The sequence below is a fragment of the Phoca vitulina genome, unplaced genomic scaffold (assembly GCF_004348235.1).
Source record: "Phoca vitulina isolate PV1807 unplaced genomic scaffold, GSC_HSeal_1.0 scaffold1, whole genome shotgun sequence".
In the NCBI taxonomy this organism is placed as follows: Eukaryota; Metazoa; Chordata; class Mammalia; order Carnivora; family Phocidae; genus Phoca; species Phoca vitulina.
Genome location: NW_022589704.1, coordinates 59,895,577 through 59,916,762, shown reverse-complemented (window position 1 = coordinate 59,916,762; position 21,186 = coordinate 59,895,577). Strand labels below are relative to the sequence as shown.

Below are 21,186 nucleotides of genomic sequence, written 5' to 3'. Positions count from 1 at the left end.
TGAGGTAACATTTTTTTATAAAGTAGTTTTAACCAAGTAAGATACTATTTATTTTTGCATCAGTTGGGACTTAGTCTAGGGAAAGCCTCACATTGAGAAACAGACAAAAAGATGAGGAATATAGCCTAAAGGAAGTTAGGGGACATTAATGTTCTTTTATTTTAGATACAAATCATAATTAGCTACTTTGAGTTGTACACGCAGCACCTAGCACAGTGCCATCCATCTGTGAACTATGTGAAGGTGATCTGGTTTTATCATTGTTTCTGAGAGATGTAGTCACAAAATTAGAAACATTCAATTAAGTTTTTATAGTCCTTTGGAACTTAAGCAAGAATTACTCACTGTATCTCAGGAAACATTCTAGTTATGATTTTTTTTCTTCTAATCTTACTATTGGTTGCCAATAGAATTTGCCATTGGAAAAATAAGGATGATTAGTTTTGTACCTATGTTTAAGATGTAATTCATCATGGGGCACCTGGCTAGCTCAGTCAGTACAGCATGTGACTCGGGGTTGTGAGTTCACGCCTCACGTTGAATGTAGAGTTTACATTACCAAGAAAAAAGAAAAGGCAAAAGATGTAACTCATCATACTATACTTGTACATTTTGTTAGATTAGCAAACCTACCTTTTTTATTGTATCATGTATAAACATTTAAATATAATTTTAAGGGTTCAATGAATGTGACTATCCCCAAACCATAGATTTTTAATTAAATACATAGTTCTTTAGATTAGTTCATTTATAATTAGGAACTTACCTTCTTTTCAGTAGACTATTAAAAGAAGGGCGTGCAGCTCAACATAAAATGTGTTAGTTACTTAATATTATATACTGAAAAATTATTTTACAAAGATACTTGGGATTGGGGACATTTATGGTAAAATTTAACCAGAAGATGGCAGTGATGATCCTCCTATACTCCTGCAATGGTAATCAAAATGTTTTACAAATGTAATAGCATGAAATGTGCACGTTCAACTGTTGATATATAATGTTAAGAGTGATGATTTAGGGGAAAGCATTTGCTGTTTGTTTTATATACTATGAAAAATGTGTATTTTTCTATAAGAAGGGATTAAGAATATTTTGGGTGTCTGTATCTTTGTCTGTACACTTCAGTTTTTTCTGAATACTGGGGTAAGGAAGTTATCATAAGTCTTGCCTTGTTTAAGTTGCATGCATCATTTTATGTTATGCATCATGTCTAGAAGGCATGCTGTTTTATGGCCTGTTTGCATTTTTCACCCAAATTGCTGGAAACTAATGGACATTTTAAAGGAGCCATTCCTTTAGCTGTGGTCATTTTCTCTAAATTGGCCAAGGGGAAAATGAAATCATTTAAGGCATTAATTTCTGAAATAAAAATTGTTAGACAAAAATTAACATTTTAAAATAAATCTAAGAAAACCAAGGGTAAATGACTTGAAGGATATTTCAGAGTTTTGATTTTTGACAAGTAATATTTATAATCTGGTGATCTTAAAAGTGAGAAGTTAGAAAGGTGGGGGGAAGGAATGCTCTCCTTTGAAAATAAGTACCCATATTTGGTGTTGGCTGGGATGAAGATGCATCCTTTCATAATCTTGCTTTTTTTTAAATATAAAACCCAAATGCATTTTGCCAGAGAAATTGCATGAGTCTTCAGCATGCATTGTTAACTTTGTCTTTCTCCTCTTTTTTCTACTATTCATTTTCATTCATGTATTTTTGTTTTTTGGTTTGCCATTTTTTCTTTTTTGTTAATTACTTCATGTTAAATTACTTTTGAAACGTCATAAGCTGAGCAACCTCTCCGTGTAGTAACAGCGGATACCTGTCTATTTCACTATTTAGTCCCTCCTCCTATGTCTCCATCCTCCAAATCTGTGAGCACACCAAGTGAAGCTGGTAGCCAAGACTCTGGAGATGGCGCAGTGGGATCTAGGTACAGTAAATTTCTTTTAATAGTTTAATGATAGAATGTATTTAGTGCCTACATGCTGTTGATGCTTTAGAGGAACTCTAAATAGTTATGTTAAAATTAACATTTTGAAATCTAAGTGGCATAGAAATTATTTGTTTTAAATTGGGGGAATTTTTTTAATAGTATTTTAACTGTCCCTCTTGATTAATTTAGACTCAATAGTTAACTGATTTCACACTAATTATTTTATATTAAAATAAAGAGATTAATTTAATTTTTTTCTGTTTAAGCATACTTCACAGGTTATTGTGTAAATGTTCTGTATGTATAATATAATATAAACAATGTAAGTAGTGTGTAAATAGTGTATGATAGTATAAAATAGTATAAATATAGTATAAAATAGTTTATAAATAATGTAAAACCTCTGTTGTGCTTAATTGTCCATTCAGTAATTGAAAATCTAAACAATTCAGGTAAGCACTTCAATTGTGTTCTATTGAGTCACTAGTTCTAATTAAAATAGAAAATAATAGTGCATAAAATATCAAATAGAGATAACTGCTAAGGAAACAGGAATGTTTACTGTCTTGAGGGCATTATGCTAAATGAAATAAGTCAGAGAAAGACAAATACTGAATTATGTCACTTATGTGTGGAATGTAAAAAAAAAATACCCCAAAACCCAAAGAAATCCAAGCTCATAGATACAGAGAACAGATTGGTGGTTGCCAGAGGTGGGGGATAGGAAATGGTCAAAATGGGTGAAGAGTTTCAGAAGGTACAAACTTCTAGTTATAAAATAAGTAAGTCATGGGGATGTAATGTGTACAGCATGGCGACTACAGTTGATAATACTATATTGCATATTTGAAGATTGCTGAGAGAGTAGATCTTAAAAGTTCTTATCACAAGAAAAAAATATGTTTGTTAACTGTATATGCTGACACATGTTAACTGGAATTGTGGTGATCTTTTCACAGTATATATAAATATCAAATCATTACTTTGTACACCTGAAAGTAATATAGTGTTATATGTTAATTATACCTCACTTAAAAAAAATGTTTTCTGCCTAGTTTTCCCATACTCATGTCTTCCTTGTAAAACTATATTTCATATTTGTTTTAGGATCCTGTACACATGTTGGGACTTGCTTTCCAAAAGTTCAGTAAGATTTCAGCCTCTCTCCAAAGATTGTCTTGGGGAAAGTACTTTTACTTATTCCTCTTTGTCACACACACACACACACACACAATAACAGCAAGTCTTTTAAAAACAGCGTCATACTGTTTGACTCCTTGTGTCAGCTGAAATGAGATTAAACATAGTTAAAGTCTTTATTCAGAATCCTTATTTTGGGCAGGAAGTTAAATGTCCTCCTCAGAAAAATATCTTAACATACCTTAATATCTTAACATACCTCTTAATAAGAAATAAACTTGAGAAGTCTCATCTTCTTTGTGCCTAAGTTCCTCTGATTGAAGTTATAAATAAGTAATGAGTATCTAAAAGACAGGCAAGAAAAAAGCAAGGAAGCTATATAATAAACTCGATATTTTAATCAATTCCTGCATAATCAGGTTATCATTAACAATTAGAAGACAAAAAAGTCTCACCAGTTTGGATTTGAGATGTGTTTTCCAAAACTGTTTTATAAATAGAACCAAAATTGCAAATCTAAGCTGTACTGTCATTGGAAGTAAATAATAAAACCATCATTTAAGAAAAATCAAAACTTTTTTTTTAGAAATAATAGTACCTTATAAAATAGTATATATTCTAGATTAAAGGCTAAATTTATTTAGTCTGAACTCATTTTTAAGACTAAATTTGTTTCATACTTCATGCTTCTCTATTTTTGTACAAATATGTTAATATTCCTCTGCTAATAAGCTAGTGGTGCTTTCAAGAGAAGGCTTTTTTTCCCCTTCTACAGCTTTACTGTAGTACAAATATTTACCCAAACAAAGAATTATTATATTTATTAAATTTATTTGTATTATAAATTACTTTTATGTAGATATTGTACTGTGTTCATTCTGAACTCTGTGTTCTTGATTTTGAGTAGTAGAAAGATTATTTTAAATGTTGCATTAGCAAGTTTGCTTTCAAAACTATGTAACATCTACTTGACTTTGTTCTTTTTTTGAAGATTATTTATTTGAGAGAGAGAGAGAGGGAGAGAGGGAGTGCAAGTGGGGGGGAAGGGTCAGAGGGAGAGAAACTGAAGCAGACTCCCCACTGGAGTGCAGAGCCCTGTCATGAGGCTTGATCCCATGACACCTGAGATCATGACCTGAGCCAAAACCAATAGTTGGATGCCCAACCAACTCAGCCATCCAGGCACTCCCATCTACCTGGTTTTTGAAATTAATGTGAATTAGAACATGTCCTTCTGAGTTTCATTGGGAAACCTAGAGTTTATTAGAGACCCATTGAAATATTGTGAATTGGTACAGGGAGTAAATACTGTTAAGAAAAATATTTATTTGTATGTAGAACACATATTCATCAAATTGCCAATTTAATGTTAAATACTATATAGATTACCACAGAAAATGAAATATTCATGGTCCTTGTCTTCATGGAACTTATATTCTAGTGATTACATCATTAATTTAAAGATACTATTCACTGTACTGAAAAGTTCCAAGCTAACTTGTGTTTGTTTAAGTTTAAAGTATAAATTTTTAATGATAAGTTATAAAACAAGAAAACAGGTACTTAAATATCTTCAGGGGTTTGTTCTTATTAGAGAATGAATGTAAAATTTAGTTTCTTCTCAGTTTAACAGGAGAGCAAAAAATACTCCTCTTTTTGAATGAGATGACCTTGTATCTTTTTAATCTTACTACATACATTGTCTCCTTTGAGAGCACAGACTTGGTTTTAATCATTAATTTTCAAGAAGGCTGCATATGTTCTTTTTTGTGTATATATGTATACATACAAGAGTAAAAACTATGAGTTCTACTACATCATCTCCAGATTGCATAGTAGAGAGATAATTAATCTGGTTGATTAATTGGTGCTATTGGCAGTGAAATAATAGCATTTCTAAATATATGGCTTTTGAAAAGTATACTAAGATCTGAGAATGAAACTGAATGAACTTGAATTGAGCAGGCATGTTGGTAATGAAAGAATGAAGAGAATATGAAGAAATATCACAGGAAAATACATGAAGATGTGTGGGATGTATGAACCTACACACTCAACTCTGTTAACTGGGCAAGACAGTCCAAGATTAGTACACTCAAGGAGTAGGAAAAGATATATTAGACATTACCAAATATGGTATCAAGACATATCTGAATGCCAAAAATTTCTATTGGGCCTGGTTGTAATTTATGAGTAAATGTTCAAAGGCTGTGAAAAGTGATATCTCTCTAACTCTGCAGATTTGGAGTTGAATTTCATTAAGTTTCTAGTTCTCTTTCTCAGTCATTTCTGTTATCTCTACAGTTTAGCTGACAGTTTCTCAATTGGGTAATCCATGTTTCTTCCTTTTTCCATTCTTGATCAGTTTATCTCTCAGGCTTTTGGATTATATTGGAATTTTACTTTATGTGTCTGCTGATGCCTTTAATAAACATGATTCTGTATGTTGTGCAGTGTATTTTCAGTACTGGCTATATTTTTAGGTAGAGTTTTGCTTAATTTTTTTTTTAAGATTTTATTTATTTATTTATTTATTTGACAGTAAGAGAGAGACAGCGAGAGGGGGAACACAAACAGGGGGAGTGGGAAAGGGAGAAGCAGGCTTCCTGCCAAGCAGGGAGCCCGATACGGGCCCGATCCCAGGAACCCTGCGATCATGACCTGAGCTGAAGGCAGACGCTTAACAACTGAGCCACCCAGGAGCCCCTGCTTAATTTTAGGCTTAAATGACATCCTCAACAAGGAGCTGTAGGTCACTGATAACAGCTATACCTCTCATATAATGTAAAGGCTGGGGACAGAACATTAGTTGGAGAGCACCCAATAGAACCCCTTCTGATTTAACAAAGCCTAAGTTTGTTGCTGTTCATTGCTTAGTACAAAGTAGATCTTCAGAGTGACCTTTTCTTTGCATACACACAATCGTGTTTAAATCCCCAAGTGTTTCTTTATATTTTTAATATGAAGAATTTGTCTAGTTCAATTCATCTGAGTGTTTTTATTGATAAATTGTATAGACAGGTAAAATATAGAAATCATTTGTTGTATTTAAATATTGTAGCTGTTTTAGTTGTTTGTTATGACTTATGTAAGTGAGTATATATATAACCAAAAATAGTAGTACTGAATATATTGTGCTTAACTTTTTAATAGAAACTATGAGTATCATACAGTACTGTACATAATTATCTTATATACTGCTACCTTGTAAGCATGCCCATGTGATAAAGTACCTTTTGTTCTAGTCATACAAGATTTGGCTTAAGTGGAAAAGATCCTATGTAAGTTATTTACCCAGTAGGCAAGGCTAAAACACAACCAAATATTTATTTAGAATTGATACTCTCTAGAAGTTTAGTTAATTTAGTTAAGTCCTTTGAACATAAAATATTTTTCCTGGGAAAATTTATTTTTTCCTAGAGACAGAAATCTTTAGTTGTTTTCTAAAGCAGATGACATGTAAGCCCAAGGCAGTGCTTAACCCATAAATTACATAGGGGTCACATTTTGGAAACTTTAGCTTTTTTGAATCCCAGTGGAATAGTCTTTGGTTTTCTTACCAAAAGGCTTATGTGTTGATTCGTTTCCTTTACCAATATGACAATTTACTGCACACATTTAGTGCTTTGGGCAAGATTATAATATGTTAACCTAAGATGTTTTTAATAATGCTTTTTTAATTAAGAAAATTAAAATTTTAGCTATTTTTATAGCCTAGCTTGTTATCCAAAAATAATATATTATTTGGGTTGTCGGATGCTTTGGCTGTTCTTGTCCATTATTAGGCAATATTAGTTTCCTGTAATCTGAAAATACTGTTCTTAACTAATCTGGGTTGTATGTTTGCATCTTTAATCACCTTCTGCTTATGACATGCACGAGAGCATTGAATGATACCTGGGGTTTTTTTCTACTAACCAGAACATGCGGTTTTTAATTGTGAACAGTATTTTAGCTTTACCTATTCATAGAATGTATTTGCTTGACTAACTTATGGCCTTTTTTGCTAATGCTTCATGGTTGTCCTACAACCGTTTAGGACGCTGCATTGGGATACAGATCCATCAGTTCTTCAGCTTCACTCAGATTCCGATTTGGGGTATTGAATAGATTTTTTACCTTCCCTCTTTTATAATTAATTTGATTCTTTGTGAAATTGTCCTAATTTTATTTAAGTTTCTAATGTACATTATACAGTTAGGAAAAGCAAAAGAGTTAATATTTTACTGTGACACCTCATTTATCCTCTATCATTAGTGAAAGAAATATTTTATGTATCTGATTTTCTAGGTTCCCTGAGTTTACCCATTTAAGTGTCCAGAGTCCTTTGATTATGTCTGTATTTTTGATGTGAAATTTTCTAAGCTGTATTACAAACTTCCCAGACTTTTTCTGATACGTATTCTACATAAAATTGAACCTTTTCTGGGTTACTTGATATAAATATTAATTTATTTTCCTATATTAAAATTTCCTGATGATTTCTAAGGTTTTTAAGAGGAACAGAGCTGTTGGTCATCTACACTATGGCCCCAGATTGCTATTGATTTATTCTTTAATTCATTTATTCACTCATTTATTTTTTCTAGTCTCCAATGCAAATTATGTTTGTTGCTGCCATTGTGCCTTACTCAGATAGTAATTTGGTAATTTGTACCTTCTAAATCATGTGACCAACACCTTTTGGAATTATGTCTAAAGTAAGAGTAAATAAGCCTTAAATTAGGGCACATAAGAAAAGTATATGAGCTTCTTGTACATTAACGGGAAGCTTCTCTGTTGGCTGCCCTGAGACTCCCCCCACCCCTAGTTGCTTCTTTATTCTCAGGAAAAGTGGCTTTTAGATAAGTGAGATATTACTTCCCTACCCTTCTACCCCTAAATCTTAGAGTATTTTGTTTGTTTGTTCTAATGTGATTTTTGTCTAATTAGACCCTATATGCAGCCAAGTTAGTAACTTATTCTTAATGTTCTTGGCTTGGCCTTTTTTTCCCAGATATGTGAGTGATTTACTTTTTAAGTAGTTTGTATCTTAAAATTCAGAATACAGTGTTTCTTATTTTAAATTTTATTCTTAGAATACGAGATTACTTCAAATCTGCTTAAGTTTTCCCATTTAATTCTTTGATTATGCACCTTTTTTTCTCTTTAAAGCTAAGATATTCCTAAAGTGGAAAACACATTAAAATTTATTATAGCCCACATTTGGGACCTTAGAGAAAACTAACCCATTTAGTGTACTAATTTTATTATACTTTTTTGTATAGGATTTTGAAAATGTTTTATAAGAAAATAGTTATTATTACATATATGTATATATTTCAGGTATCCTGCTTGATATTCTAAAGTTACAGCAATGCTTTTATTAGATATCCTTTTAAGACAGTCTTATAATTGAGAACTTCTTTGGGAGCTTGGAAGCATACTGTATTATTTGATTGAGCATTTAGATATCTAATAAATCAAGAAAAGATCCTCCATATATCTAATAAAAGATATTTTTCTTTTGATCCATTTTCCTCAGCTATAATTCTTTTCTTCTGTTTGTCAAAAAAGAATGTATTCCCTCTATTTAAAACAGAAGTGACTTTAATAGTTTTATTGTATTCAAAATATCTGTTGCTTTAATCCAGGTGTAGAATATCTGCATTGTAGTTTGTCTGTATATGAATCAAGGACAGTACTGACCATGCAGAGATTAGAGATTTAAAAGTTTAAATATTTCATTTTAAAATCTAAATTGACTGTATGATTCTCAATTTCTGCAAAGTATAAGTAGAAAAAAGGTTTTCAACAGAAACTTATTTTTCATTCTTAAAGTTTAAGTCTCCTAATGGTGAAGGAAACTAAACGTGGTCTGAGATCCATGTATCTGCCTCTTCAAAAAAGTTTGGAATCAATATCCCTTCTAAGAAGTGTTCTCATAACCAACCATATTTAGTAGTCCACTCTGAAATTCCTATCCTCCTAGTCTATTATTACCCACACATTTGCTCTAAGAAACTAAATTATTTGCCTTTTTAAAGTGAAAAACAAACATCTTGAATGATTCAGAAATATCTTTTGTTTTTGCTATCTTCTAAATTCTTTTGTTAAAATAAAGCCAATTCATTGTTCATCTAAAATTTCTTGAATAAAACAGGGATTTAAATTACAATGTTGGATACACAATGTTTAATTCTTAATTTTCCAAAAAACATGGTTTGATGTAGTTAAAATGTCTCATTTGTTGTATTTAAAAACATTTGTCTTCACTTTATTTAGACGAGGACCTATTAAACTTGGAATGGCTAAAATTACACAAGTTGACTTTCCTCCTCGAGAAATCGTCACATATACAAAGGAAACTCAGACTCCAGTTATGGCTCAACCCAAAGAAGGTGAATATCTATCCTTAATATGATGATCATTAAATTCCCATATTGAATAAATAGATTCTTTTTTTTATCTTTCTTTTTTGTTTTTTGGCATATATTCTAAGGGAAACATCCTAAAACTAATGCTTTAAGGTTTCTGTATTGATGTATTTGTTTCTTAGAGTTTTAAACCTTTTTCTTTTAGAAGTTAATAAAAGTATAAACTGTATATATGGTTTTTAATTTTGTTGACATAAGCTTAAATTTTTAATCTTCATTTTGTCATTGATATGTGATGCTTTAGAATCAGAAAAGCTTAGGAATGATCTATTTCTCTGTCACTGAGCACAATCCTTCCTAAAAGAATGTATCACACAGTAAATGAAACCATGTAAATTATTTTCTTTAGAGCATATGATATTCTGATATGCTGTCGTTGTTATCCATATTAATGAACACATCTAGACCTAATTCTAAAACTTTTGCTTTTATGATCTAAGGGCTCTATTATGTTGATTTCATAAGCAGCCTTTAATTTGTGTGTAATAGAGAGATGTATACACAGACATTATATTGGATGTCGAGTCTTTTTATTCTTTTTTTTTTTTTAAGATTTATTTATTTATTTTAGAGAGAGAGAGAGGAGGAGCAGGGGCCTAGGGCAAGGGAGAGAGAGAATCCTCAAGCAGTTTCCCTGCTGAGTGCAGACCCTGACGTGAGGCTTGATCCCAGGACCCTGAGATCATAACCTGAGCTGAAATCAAGAGTTGGCCACTTAACTGACTGAGCCACCCAGGCGCCCCAGGAGTCTTTTAATTTTTTTTTTTTTTAAGATTTTATTTATTTATTTGACAGAGAGAGACACAGCAAGAGAGGGAACACAAGCAGGGGGAGTGGGAGAGAAGGAGAAGCAGGCTTCCCGCTGAGCAGGGAGCCCGATGCGGGGCTCGATCCCAGGACCTTGAGATCATGACCTGAGCTGAAGGAAGATGCTTAACGACTGAGCCACCCAGGCACCCCAGGTCTTTTGATTCTTAAACCAGGAGTTACCATTTTTACATTGGGGACTAATTTTTATTTTTATTTTATTTTAATTTTTTTTCTTAAGATTTTATTTATTTATTTGAGAGAGAGAGAGCACCATTGGAGAGAGGGGCAAAGGGAGAGGGAAAGGGAGAAGCACACTCCTCAACTGAGCAAGGAGCCCAATGTGGGGCTCGATCCCAGGACCCTGGGATCATGACCTATGCTGAAGGCAGAAGCCTAACCGACTGAGCCACCCAGGTGCCCCGGGGACTAATTTTTAAAATCTCATCAGATAATGATTCAAGCATAAAGTTAATATGATAGTTCTTGTTTTTTCCAGTTAGGCTAATAAATTTATGTCACACATAAAAGAGATTTACATAATAGCCCTAATACAGGTCCATAGTTCCTTACCTGAAACCTTTGAAGCCACGTATGTATTTGAATTCAGAATTTGTCAGATTTTAGAAAAGTTACTAGTAAAGTCTATGTACTGTAAGTAAACACTCCAGCAGCAACTTGGGCATTAATACTTTAGCAGCAGAAGATATGAATATTCAAACTAAGTAAGATAAATAATGATTATAAATAGCTTTACCTCTGGTTATGTCAACGTTTATCACCAAATGAGCTATGGATTTTAGAGTTGTTGATATTTTGCACTGTGGTCCAATAATAAAAATTCCTTTCAGCAGTCTGTGCATAAGGAATGTTTTTCCTCTTTGGCCAGGAAAATTTATTCCTGTTTAATTATGGAATATCAAACATTAAAACTTTGTTTATCAAATATTTAAATTAATTTATTTTTAAAATTTGAGTTTCATTACCACCTTTCTCCATTAAGGAGAATCAAAAACAATATTCATTTCAGAAAGCCCAGAAAATACAGGTAAGCAAAAAGGAGAAAAAAAAATCCTTGGAGCGCCTGGGTGGCTCAGTTAGTTAAGCATCCAACTCTTGATTTTGGCTCAAGTCATGATCTCAGGGTTGTGCGATCGAGCCCATGTCCCAGCATGGAGTCTGGTTAAGATTCTCTCTCCCTCTCTCTCTCTGTCCCTCCCGCACCCCCAAAAGAATCCTTGAAACCTTTAGCTGTTACCAAAGAAAATCTTTAAATTTTCATGTTTATATATACCTCAAAAGAAATTAGGATTATACCTATTTACAATCTATGTACTTTTTAACAACTCTCCTTTCCCTGTCCATTAAGGATGGAAGTGAAATAAATACCTTAAACTTTTCTGTTCACTTTCATCTTGTTCCCCAAAAAGAGTTGACATTATCATACATACTATTACACTTCAAAAAATTTGAGGAAATCAGGGTAACATTTTTATCCAGGTTCTTTTTTTTTTTTTTTTACTTGATCATGTGAATGTTCATTTCTGTGGATACATTTTTTTCATTCCTACTTGCTCCATTGATTGGTAAAATAGCTTTCACAGGAGGAAAATCCTCATCTTACTAGAAAAAAAGCCACTGATGGTAATCATGAGACATAAGCAACTTAAACGAAAAAAAGGAAAGATGAAGTGTTGAATTAACAGTATGGAGAATACTGCAGGATTCCATAATTTCTGGAAAATAATATTTTATTAATCAGTATATTCAGGTATTTTAATGTCTGTCTTTCTGAAGCTACATTATTATATATGTTAACTCAAAAAAGTGAGCAAAATAGCCAAAATGAGGGCACAGTGACTCATTTAAAAAGTATATTAGGCTGATTTTCTTCATCTAATAACTTGGAGATTTATTTTTAGTTATTCCATCATACTTATGCAATGCATTTTGGATTGTTTGAAATGTAAAGCATTCTGAAGCTATTTGGGGTAATGCCTATCCTATTCAGTTTAAGTGAAGAATTCCTTTTTTTAAAAATAATTTTTTTCTAATTATTAGAGTAGTATATCATGGAGAATTTAGAAAATACAGAGAATGAAACTAGGCCACTATCTTCCATCATATACAAAAATAAATTCAAAATGGATTAAAGATTTCAATGTAAGACCTGAAACCATAAAACTCCTGGAAGAAAACATAAGCAGTAAGCTCTTTGACATCGGTCTTAGCCATACATATTTTTTTAGACCAGTTTCCTCAGGCAAGGGCACCAAAGGCTAAAATAAACAGATGGGATTACATTAAACTAAAAAGCTTTTGCGAAACCATCCACCAAACTAAAAGGCAATCTGTTGAATGGGAGAAGAACTTGGCAAATCATACACCTGAGAAGGGGTTAATATCCAAAATATATGAAGAACTTAGACAATATCAAAAAAACAACCCAATTAAAAGATGGGCAGAGGATTTGAATAGATATCTTTCCAAAGAAGGCCTACAGATGGTCAATAGACACATGAAAAGATGCTCAACATCATTAGTCATCAGGGACATGCAAGTCAAAACTATAGTGAGATATTAACCTCATACCTGTCAGATTGGGTAGTATCAAAAAGACAAAAATAACAAGATTTGGTGATGATGTAGAGAAAAGGGAACCCTTGTACACTGTTAGTGGGAATGTAAATTGGCACAGCCACTCTAGAAAAGAGTATGGAGGTTCCTCAAAAAATTAAAATGGAATCACCATACAATCCAGCAATTCCACTTCTGGATATTTATCTGAAGAAAACAATCTTCGACCAATAGTTGAAGATACGGAAGCAGCCTAAGTGTCTGTAGATAGATGAATGGGTAAAGGAGATGGAATATTACTCAGCCATAAAAAGAATAAAATATTGCCATGTGTGACAACATGGATGGATCTAGAGGGTATTATGCTAAGTGAAATAAGTCAGATAGAGAAAGACAAATACTGTATGTTTTCACCTGTATGTAGAGTCTAAAAAACAACCAAAAAAAAACCAAGCAGAACAGAAACAAGATTCATAGATATAGGAAACAAACTGTTGGTTGTTACCAGAGGGGGGGCAGAGATTGGGGGTGGGTGGTGAAGGGGATTAAGAGGTACAGACTTCCAGTTATAAAATAAATAAGTCATGAGGATATAATGTACAGCATAAGGAATATATTCAATAATATTACAATAACTTTATGTGGTGACAGATAACTAGACGTATTGTTAGGGTCATTTTGTCATGTATAAAAATACCAAATCTCTATGATGTATACCTGAAACTAATAGGATATTTGTGACAATTATACTTCAATTAAAAAATACAGAAAGGATATAAAGGAAATGTCATGATTCCATTGTGTAATAACCACTGTTAATATTTTGTTTCCAGTTTTCTAGAATGTATTTTTTCAAAAATTCTCTGTATATATACACACATAAATATATATATACACATATGATTTTATATCCTATTTGAAATGTGCATTTTTAATTGCTTATTTTGAGATGTGTGTAAATATTTAAATATTGACATGTAACTTATTGCCATTGAACTAATTTGAGTGTATAGCTGTATAAGACTGGCATTTTTAAAAAAATTCTTTTTCCTATTTTTATTTTGTAAGTAATTAAAAATGTGAAAGATCATGATTTGTTAGATAAGCTGATGATCCAGAAGCACAAGATAAACTCTATTCTTTCCAGTTTTAAATTATTTGGGGCAAGGCTTTTAGCATTAGCAAACTTTAGCTTCTTTGCCAGATTTTCTCTGAGTATAGAGACTGTTTCTTCTTCATTGCTGTAATGCCTGCGGTTGAATAGTGCCTGGCATGTAGTAAGAACATAGTATTTGGCGAAGGAATTAATTGCTTTTATCTACTAAGGAGAATGATTTTGCTTACTTGCATTGTTTATTGTCATGCATTTACTTTGGAAGTAACTACTAGGAATAGGTTATTTTCAAATGTTAATGCTACAGTATAATTATTGATGAAATTGGGTGAAAAAGTATGATTAGTCTCAGTTCTCGGTTTTAATATGACTATATCATATTCTAGTCTTTATTTGCTCTTATATCCATAAATGAAACCATTATAGATTCTCCTTAAAGCCTTCTTGAGTTCCATGTTGACAAACTATGTAGATACAAATGTGTTATTTTGTGTTCTATGTATCCCTCTGAATGCTTTGAACAAAATTGAACCTGTTAACATCTTTCAAATATATTATTTTAGCTATTCGTTTGTAATGGTTCTTCAAACTTTGTTTAAATTAATAGCTGAAATTTTTAACCACAAGGAGTGCTCACATATCAGGTACAGTGTGAAGCACTTTACATTTAATCTCTAATCCTCTCACCAAAACTATAAGAGTTAACTATAGGTTCTATTTACACATGAAGAAGGTAAAAGTCAAAGAGATAGTTTATCAAGGGTCACATAGCTGGTGTAGCTATTCTAAACCAAGTCTGATTCTAAGGTGAGCTTTCTCTCTCATGCTGCCACTGAAGCAGCATTTTTGTGCTTTTATGGTACTAACCTATGATAAAAAATTCAATTTATAGTGTAATACAGTACAAGCATGGATACAGATGTATAACCGAAACAAAAGTTTTATTAAATAGCACCTCCCCTTCTCCTGTTATATTTCATTTTTTAAATGACAAATGACCATAATATGCTAAATTCATTGGTTTAGTTAGACCAGTAGTTTGAAAAACACTTCATTAAAGGATAGCGTGGTTTAATTAACTTATTTATTGGTATATCTGCATCAGGATAATATTTTATAGTAATTGTTTAAGATAAATGAATAAACAGCTTTGTTCTTTCCTAGTGCTAAATATAATTTTTCTTATCTTTACTGATCGAAGGTGAAAGTGACAAGATAAGTGAACTCAGCCCAGTTTCTAATGAGTATGTCTGCGTCAGCACCACTACCTTTAAAATTTTCCTATGTGGACTAGACTTAAATGCTAATTTTTAAAGGTCCATGTTTATTCATTTGCAACCTAACAAGCATTCATGATTCTACAGTTTTATTGAGTATATGCTATATATATGAAGGCACTAGGTCATCCTTTGTTTTTTTTTTTTTTAGTTATGTAAGTGAAGGAGAATGAGAAATTTATCCTGATACCATGGGGCCATCCTTAGCCTTTGAAGCTATTTATAAAAATGAGATCATTTCCTTTCTATATTATTATTATAATTATTTTCATGTCTAGGGCTCTTACCATTAAGTTTCTTTTCCCAATTTGTGGAAGTTTTAGAAAGAGGGAAAGAAAAACCCTGAAATTAAGGTTTTATAATGAAAACACTTTGTGTTTAACTATACTTGTACTTATCCATTGCTTTAATACAGTGGTTCTCAAACTTAGCCTGGTTGGTTTCCATTTAAGAATTATGTAACAAATTCCAAAACTCACTATGAGACAAAATTGCTGAAATTACAATTTGAGTGTAGCAGACAGTAAATTAAACTTGGGTAGGCAGTGTAATCAGTGCAGGAGTAATATGAGTTACTAAATTGAAGATAAAAATTGGTCTTAGGCTTAACTCTTATCTTTCTACCATTTTTTTTTTAAATGGCTGAATCTTAATCTTTTAAAAAAGCAGTGGTTTTTATTCTGCCTTGTTTTTCTTTTTCACCATTCTAGCCATCTTCTTGCTTTCAAGTTTACTCTGTAAGTTGGTAGTACTGTTTCTGAACTGAGGTGCTTTCCTGTCTTAAAGCACCTACTGTGAAAGAAATTGACTAAGAACATGTGACCTCAGTCAATTTCACTCTCTGCAGGTAAAAAGCTTCTCATGGTGCCCACAGATAAACTCCTGGAAAAGTTACTTTCTTCCCTTAGCTTTTAAAAGTCTGTTAACTCTTTTGAAAATGGCATTATTTTTTATCTAGCTTTTCGGTATGGATTTTTGTTGTTGCTATTTTTAGATAGATTTTTAAAGAGGAAGAAATCCTATGTTATCTAATATTATCAGTTTATTTATACCTGAGGAAACTGAGGCCTGAAGAAGTTAATTGTGATGAGCCTGTGGTCACAGTGTGGGTGACATAGGGCTACAACCAGAACCTGGCTTTTGATTTCCAGTGAAGTGCAGTTCTTAACACTATTCTAATTTCTTATCTGTGTGGAGTTTTAAAATTACTTTTGGTATTGGTTTAGTAGCCAGATATTTTTCCTTAGGAACATGTCAATTAGTATTTATAATGTATAGAAAAGTATTACATGTAAATAGCTCTAAATTTTTTCTTGCATGATCTTAACATTTGTCTGTAATCCATGCTTCCCAGGTAGACTAAATTTCTGGGCCCTCTGGTTAATATTACCTTTGTCCAAAATGGAATTTTTAAAAATTCTAGAATAAATAAGACCTATAAAAATGAGTTTTAACCCTCAGAGAATCTGTGAGAATATAAATATAATTGAAAATTAAAGCATTTCTTCTTAATCTTAAAGACTTTTAATCAGCATATCTGAAATTACGGCATCAGAAAAATGTAATATTTATGAGATCGTAGATATCAGGGTCTATGTCAATGATGCCAATATTGCCTAGATAAATCTGAATTTTGTATTAAAAAGACCATACAGAGAAACAAATTGTGTTAAAGTAAATGGTATAGTTGAAATTTTACTTCTTTCTTATTTTTCCCCCAAGTTAGCATTAGATCTGTATTCAAAATATTTCCTGATTTAAAAGACTGCTACATATTTTCGCTTGTTGAAGATCTAAATTATTAAGGAAATCCAAGAGAACTTGCATATCATTCTAGATATTTAAAAATATAAAAAGAATGGGGTCCATTGATCCATTCATGAAGCTTTGTCCCAATACAAGTTTCTCTTAATATTGATTTTAAAGAGTAAGGTATAAGTAGATGAAATTATGGACAACTGGATTGAAATGAAGTGATTCAAAATGATTTTGATCTAGAAAAGAAAGGGTTATTTTGAAAATATTAAAGGAAAACTGTTTATATCTAACTTATATTTTAAAATTAATGATTAAAGCATTTCCCTCTAATCTCATGAAAGATTTTGTGAAGTTATTCATAAGTTGAATTTTTGAAAATTAAATCATTTTTATATACAACAAATTTTCTGATTTTTAGAACTTGGTGGCAACTTCCTTTGTACCATAAATAATCAGGCTACTTGGTAAATAAGGAATACTCCATAGGACATTAAAACTATCTTAAAATACGGCACACCAATATAATGAAACTACATAATACATTTATAGACAACAAACATATTTTCTGAACAACATTAATGCACTAATGATGGGACTTGTTTTTCACTTGATAATGAGAATTAATCATGATAAGTGATAGATTTAAAAGTATCAGTGTTTAGTGAGGATTTCCTAGGATGTTGCATATTACCTGTTAAATGTGTTGTAACATTTTAAAATAGTTCAAAGTGTACTTTGTGGCTTATTCTTGGCTTAGATGTCTCTTAAGTGTAATGTGACATACAGATGAGAAAACTTGCTCTGAAGACTCCTTCCTTCAGCTTAACAAAAGCCACCCATTTTACAGATGATTTAACTTTGATTAACCAACTCCATTGTAACAGATTATTCCGACAACTGGAATTTCACTCTTTGGTGTTATTTCTAGGTGCAGCTTAATTTACAGAGCAGCTTTTCTTTCCATCTCACCAAAATACATCACAATTTTGATGTTAACTCAAAGTAAAAATTCAATGGTTCATTAAACCTAGTCTTAGCATTCATTGACAAGAGATTTGTCATTTTAAAAGTAACTGCTACTTTTATGCATTCTTTACTGCTCAGTTTATAACCTTAGATTCCCTGTCAGAGAAAGCATGGAGTTAACCACTTAGCATATTGCAATGAATATTCATCAATAAATTGATGTGACATGGCAGTCCCATTTTTCAGTCTTCCTGCTCTGTTGCATTCTTTTTCTGTTTTAAATACATTATAGTTTATCATGTAATAAGGACTAGCTTAGAAAATCTTCAGAATTATGATATTATATTTTTGATCATGTCCATAGTCCTTTAGTAGCTATCATATTAGTTTTTAAAAAGAGAGTGTATTTATTCAGAGGAACATTCTCTAATCTGGTATTACTGATGGGCATTTTTGCCAAATATTTGATATATATAGATAATTGTTTAAGACCAGCTTTATAATAAAAATACAATGTTTTGAAGTTTTTAAGAAGAGCAGATCATTTGTTTTTTGTTCCTTGAAATTTTATTTGGCTTAATCTTTTGACCTGTCATAGTTTTTAGATTAGTTTTTCATCCATGTAGAAAGGGAGGTAGGTACATTAACTCTAAAACAAAGTCCTGAAAACATGTATCTAAATAGTTGGTAATCCATCATTCAGCTACAACTAAACTGATCTATATGGGCAAATAGGCATAGCAAATGCCATGTAAGAGGCAGATATAGATCACTGTCTAACATACTTCATCTACATTTTAAATTTTAGAAGGAAAAGATGGTCTATAAACAAGATCTTTTCTGTTAAATATGTAGATTATGAGGTCACTTGGCACTAAAGTACTGACCATATGCATTATGACAGGAATTTGACACCTGTCATTGGAAATAGTACTTAGAAGCCATATAATGCAACAAAGTTGAGGGAGGAAAATACAATGTGGCTAGGAGGCTGTAATTTATAATTCACAGTGCTCAAGAAGACCTGTCCAGGGTGTCTCAAAATCCCCCTCTTTGATTTTAGGATTTACATACCGTAAACCCTGCTAGTAAACAAAATTGGTTAGGATAACTGATAGCCAGAAAATGAAAAAATATATATATATTCTCAGACTTAATTTTTAATTTGTTTAAATATATCATTATTCTAAAAGTCAACCTCTGAGTTAAATGTAATTAAACTGTTTTATTACATTACACCTACAGGTGATTTTATGGTAGAATTTCATCATGTTGGAGCAGTACAGTATAGAATTGTCAACAGTTATACTGTTTTCAGATTAATAATCTGTTGTATATGAGAATTCATCTAAAAAGGAGTACTGTCTTTCTGTTTCTGTGTGATTATTTTGCCCAAAAAAAGCTTTCATTTTTTTAAGTAGCACAAAAGCTGTAATTGGCATGCTTTGTAAGGAAGTGTCAATGTGCAAGAGAGTGGCGATCACTAAGAATTCTTTTACGTGTTCTTTCCCCTTTGCACCACCGCCTCCTCAGCGGGGTCACTGAGATCACTAGCTTTTCTTGAAATGGCCATTTTCACTGGCAGGTGCATTATACCCTGTATTTTCAGATTGTTTTTCCATTCTGAATGTTTGGCAGGTTGATTGCTCTGGCTGCATTGACGGAGAAAGGGCTGACAAATGCGGTTGGGCTGGCTGAAAAGACAGTGATTACTGTTTTCCTTTGTGGCTGATTGAGGCCCTTGAAAGGAAAAATTTTAACCTTCACCATTTGGTTCAAAAGTATGAGCATATATTGAAATCATTCGTGCCATTTATCCTAGTTCTGTAAACTTGTCAGAACGTAAAAATCGCTCAATTTCAAGTAATGTGGGATTGGCATACGTCATTATCATTTTGATTAAGTTGGAGGTTGTATCATTGTGTGCATTATACAGTGTCATTTAAAGCTTTCTTTCCTACAGGTACAGCTATATTTTTATTGCTTATACTATAGACTTTGAAAGATTTTCATAGCTCTCCAAACCTAACACTATGTGTGTGGTTTGGCAGCTGGTGTGGCCTACAAGCTGCATTTTGTTTGCAGGGTAAAGGCTTATCTGTAGGCCTCCTGGAGTGTGGGTAATTGCACAGTCTCACCAGTGGGGAGAGATGGGATTGGAAGCAGCCAAGCGGAAGAATGTTGTGCCATCCTTTTGCCACCTTGTAGCAGAAAGACACAATCCCAGCAGTGCCATCTGGTTGTTGCTATCTAGTCAGCTGGCCTGGCTGCTGGGACCATGACTTGGCAGCTGGTTCCCATCCTTGACCATTCTTTTGTGTATGGAGCATGTATGTGTGCTTTAGATAATTTTGAACATGGATCAGGGAAATGACTATAAATAACAAGTCCCCTTATTGAATAGGCCCTCATTACTTAAGATGCACTCTGCTGCATACGCCTGCTGCCATTCCCTTATAGACAAATGACACATCTGTTTAGGCAATAAAAATAAGCATTTTCCTCATAAAAATCTGTCTCAGTATATAGTAAAAGAGAAGGTATGCAGAGTTGTATGCTCTATAACATTTTAAAGTAAGTGATTTTAAGTTAGTTCTTGGTTTGGAGAGGAGATTTAGTAATAAAGTCTTCTTATAAACATTGTATATTATCTCAATGTATATTTTTGTTCCAAGTTAAGAAAACATTATTTTAAGTGCTTATTGCCACATCATGCAACGGTAGATAATGAGACTTGCATTTAAAATGACAGAATAGAAAATGTGGTCTCATAGCTATTATCTTTAAAATCTGCCTCTCAAATAGCAATCTGAGAGTTAATGTAAGCCGTCTTTATGCCATATGAAGACCCATTAGACACTGATGGTTTCAGATCACAAGTAAGCAGCCAGCTCTGTAGGCTATTTTAGACATTTGATTTTCTTCATTCTACAGCATTAATGTGTCAGCATGCTACATAAAACTATGCAGGAGTTGCATGTTGTTCTGTCTGGAATGATAAATGCTTGCAAGCTTTTAGAGATTTCCATGAGGAATTTGTCCTAGTTGCTTATATATCTTAATTCAGTTTACGTGCTACAAAATTTGGAATGACTATTAGAGGTACCACATAGGTATGTATAAACACCAAGAAGTTCCACTTATTTCTTTCTTTAAAATTGTGTTGATGAAATTCATATTATTCTTGTTCTGTCT

The 21,186-nt window shown here is 32.5% G+C and overlaps 1 protein-coding gene across 13 annotated transcripts in view; it reads left to right on the top strand.

Moving 5' to 3' along the window:
- Window positions 1-21,186, top strand: part of DYNC1I2 (dynein cytoplasmic 1 intermediate chain 2) — a 54,002-nt gene that overhangs the window by 10,614 nt on the left and 22,202 nt on the right. For 3 of the 13 annotated variants that reach the window (XM_032408217.1, XM_032408200.1, XM_032408208.1), the window contains exons 4-6: window positions 1,789-1,933; window positions 7,116-7,175; window positions 9,341-9,456. In XM_032408217.1, coding sequence (XP_032264108.1) covers window positions 1,789-1,933; window positions 7,116-7,175; window positions 9,341-9,456 — 321 coding nt within the window. Of the gene's footprint in view, window positions 1-1,128; window positions 1,147-1,788; window positions 1,934-7,115; window positions 7,176-9,340; window positions 9,457-21,186 lie in introns of all 13 variants that reach the window. The other 10 variants (XM_032408257.1, XM_032408253.1, XM_032408249.1 and 7 more) reach the window with 5 other exon arrangements.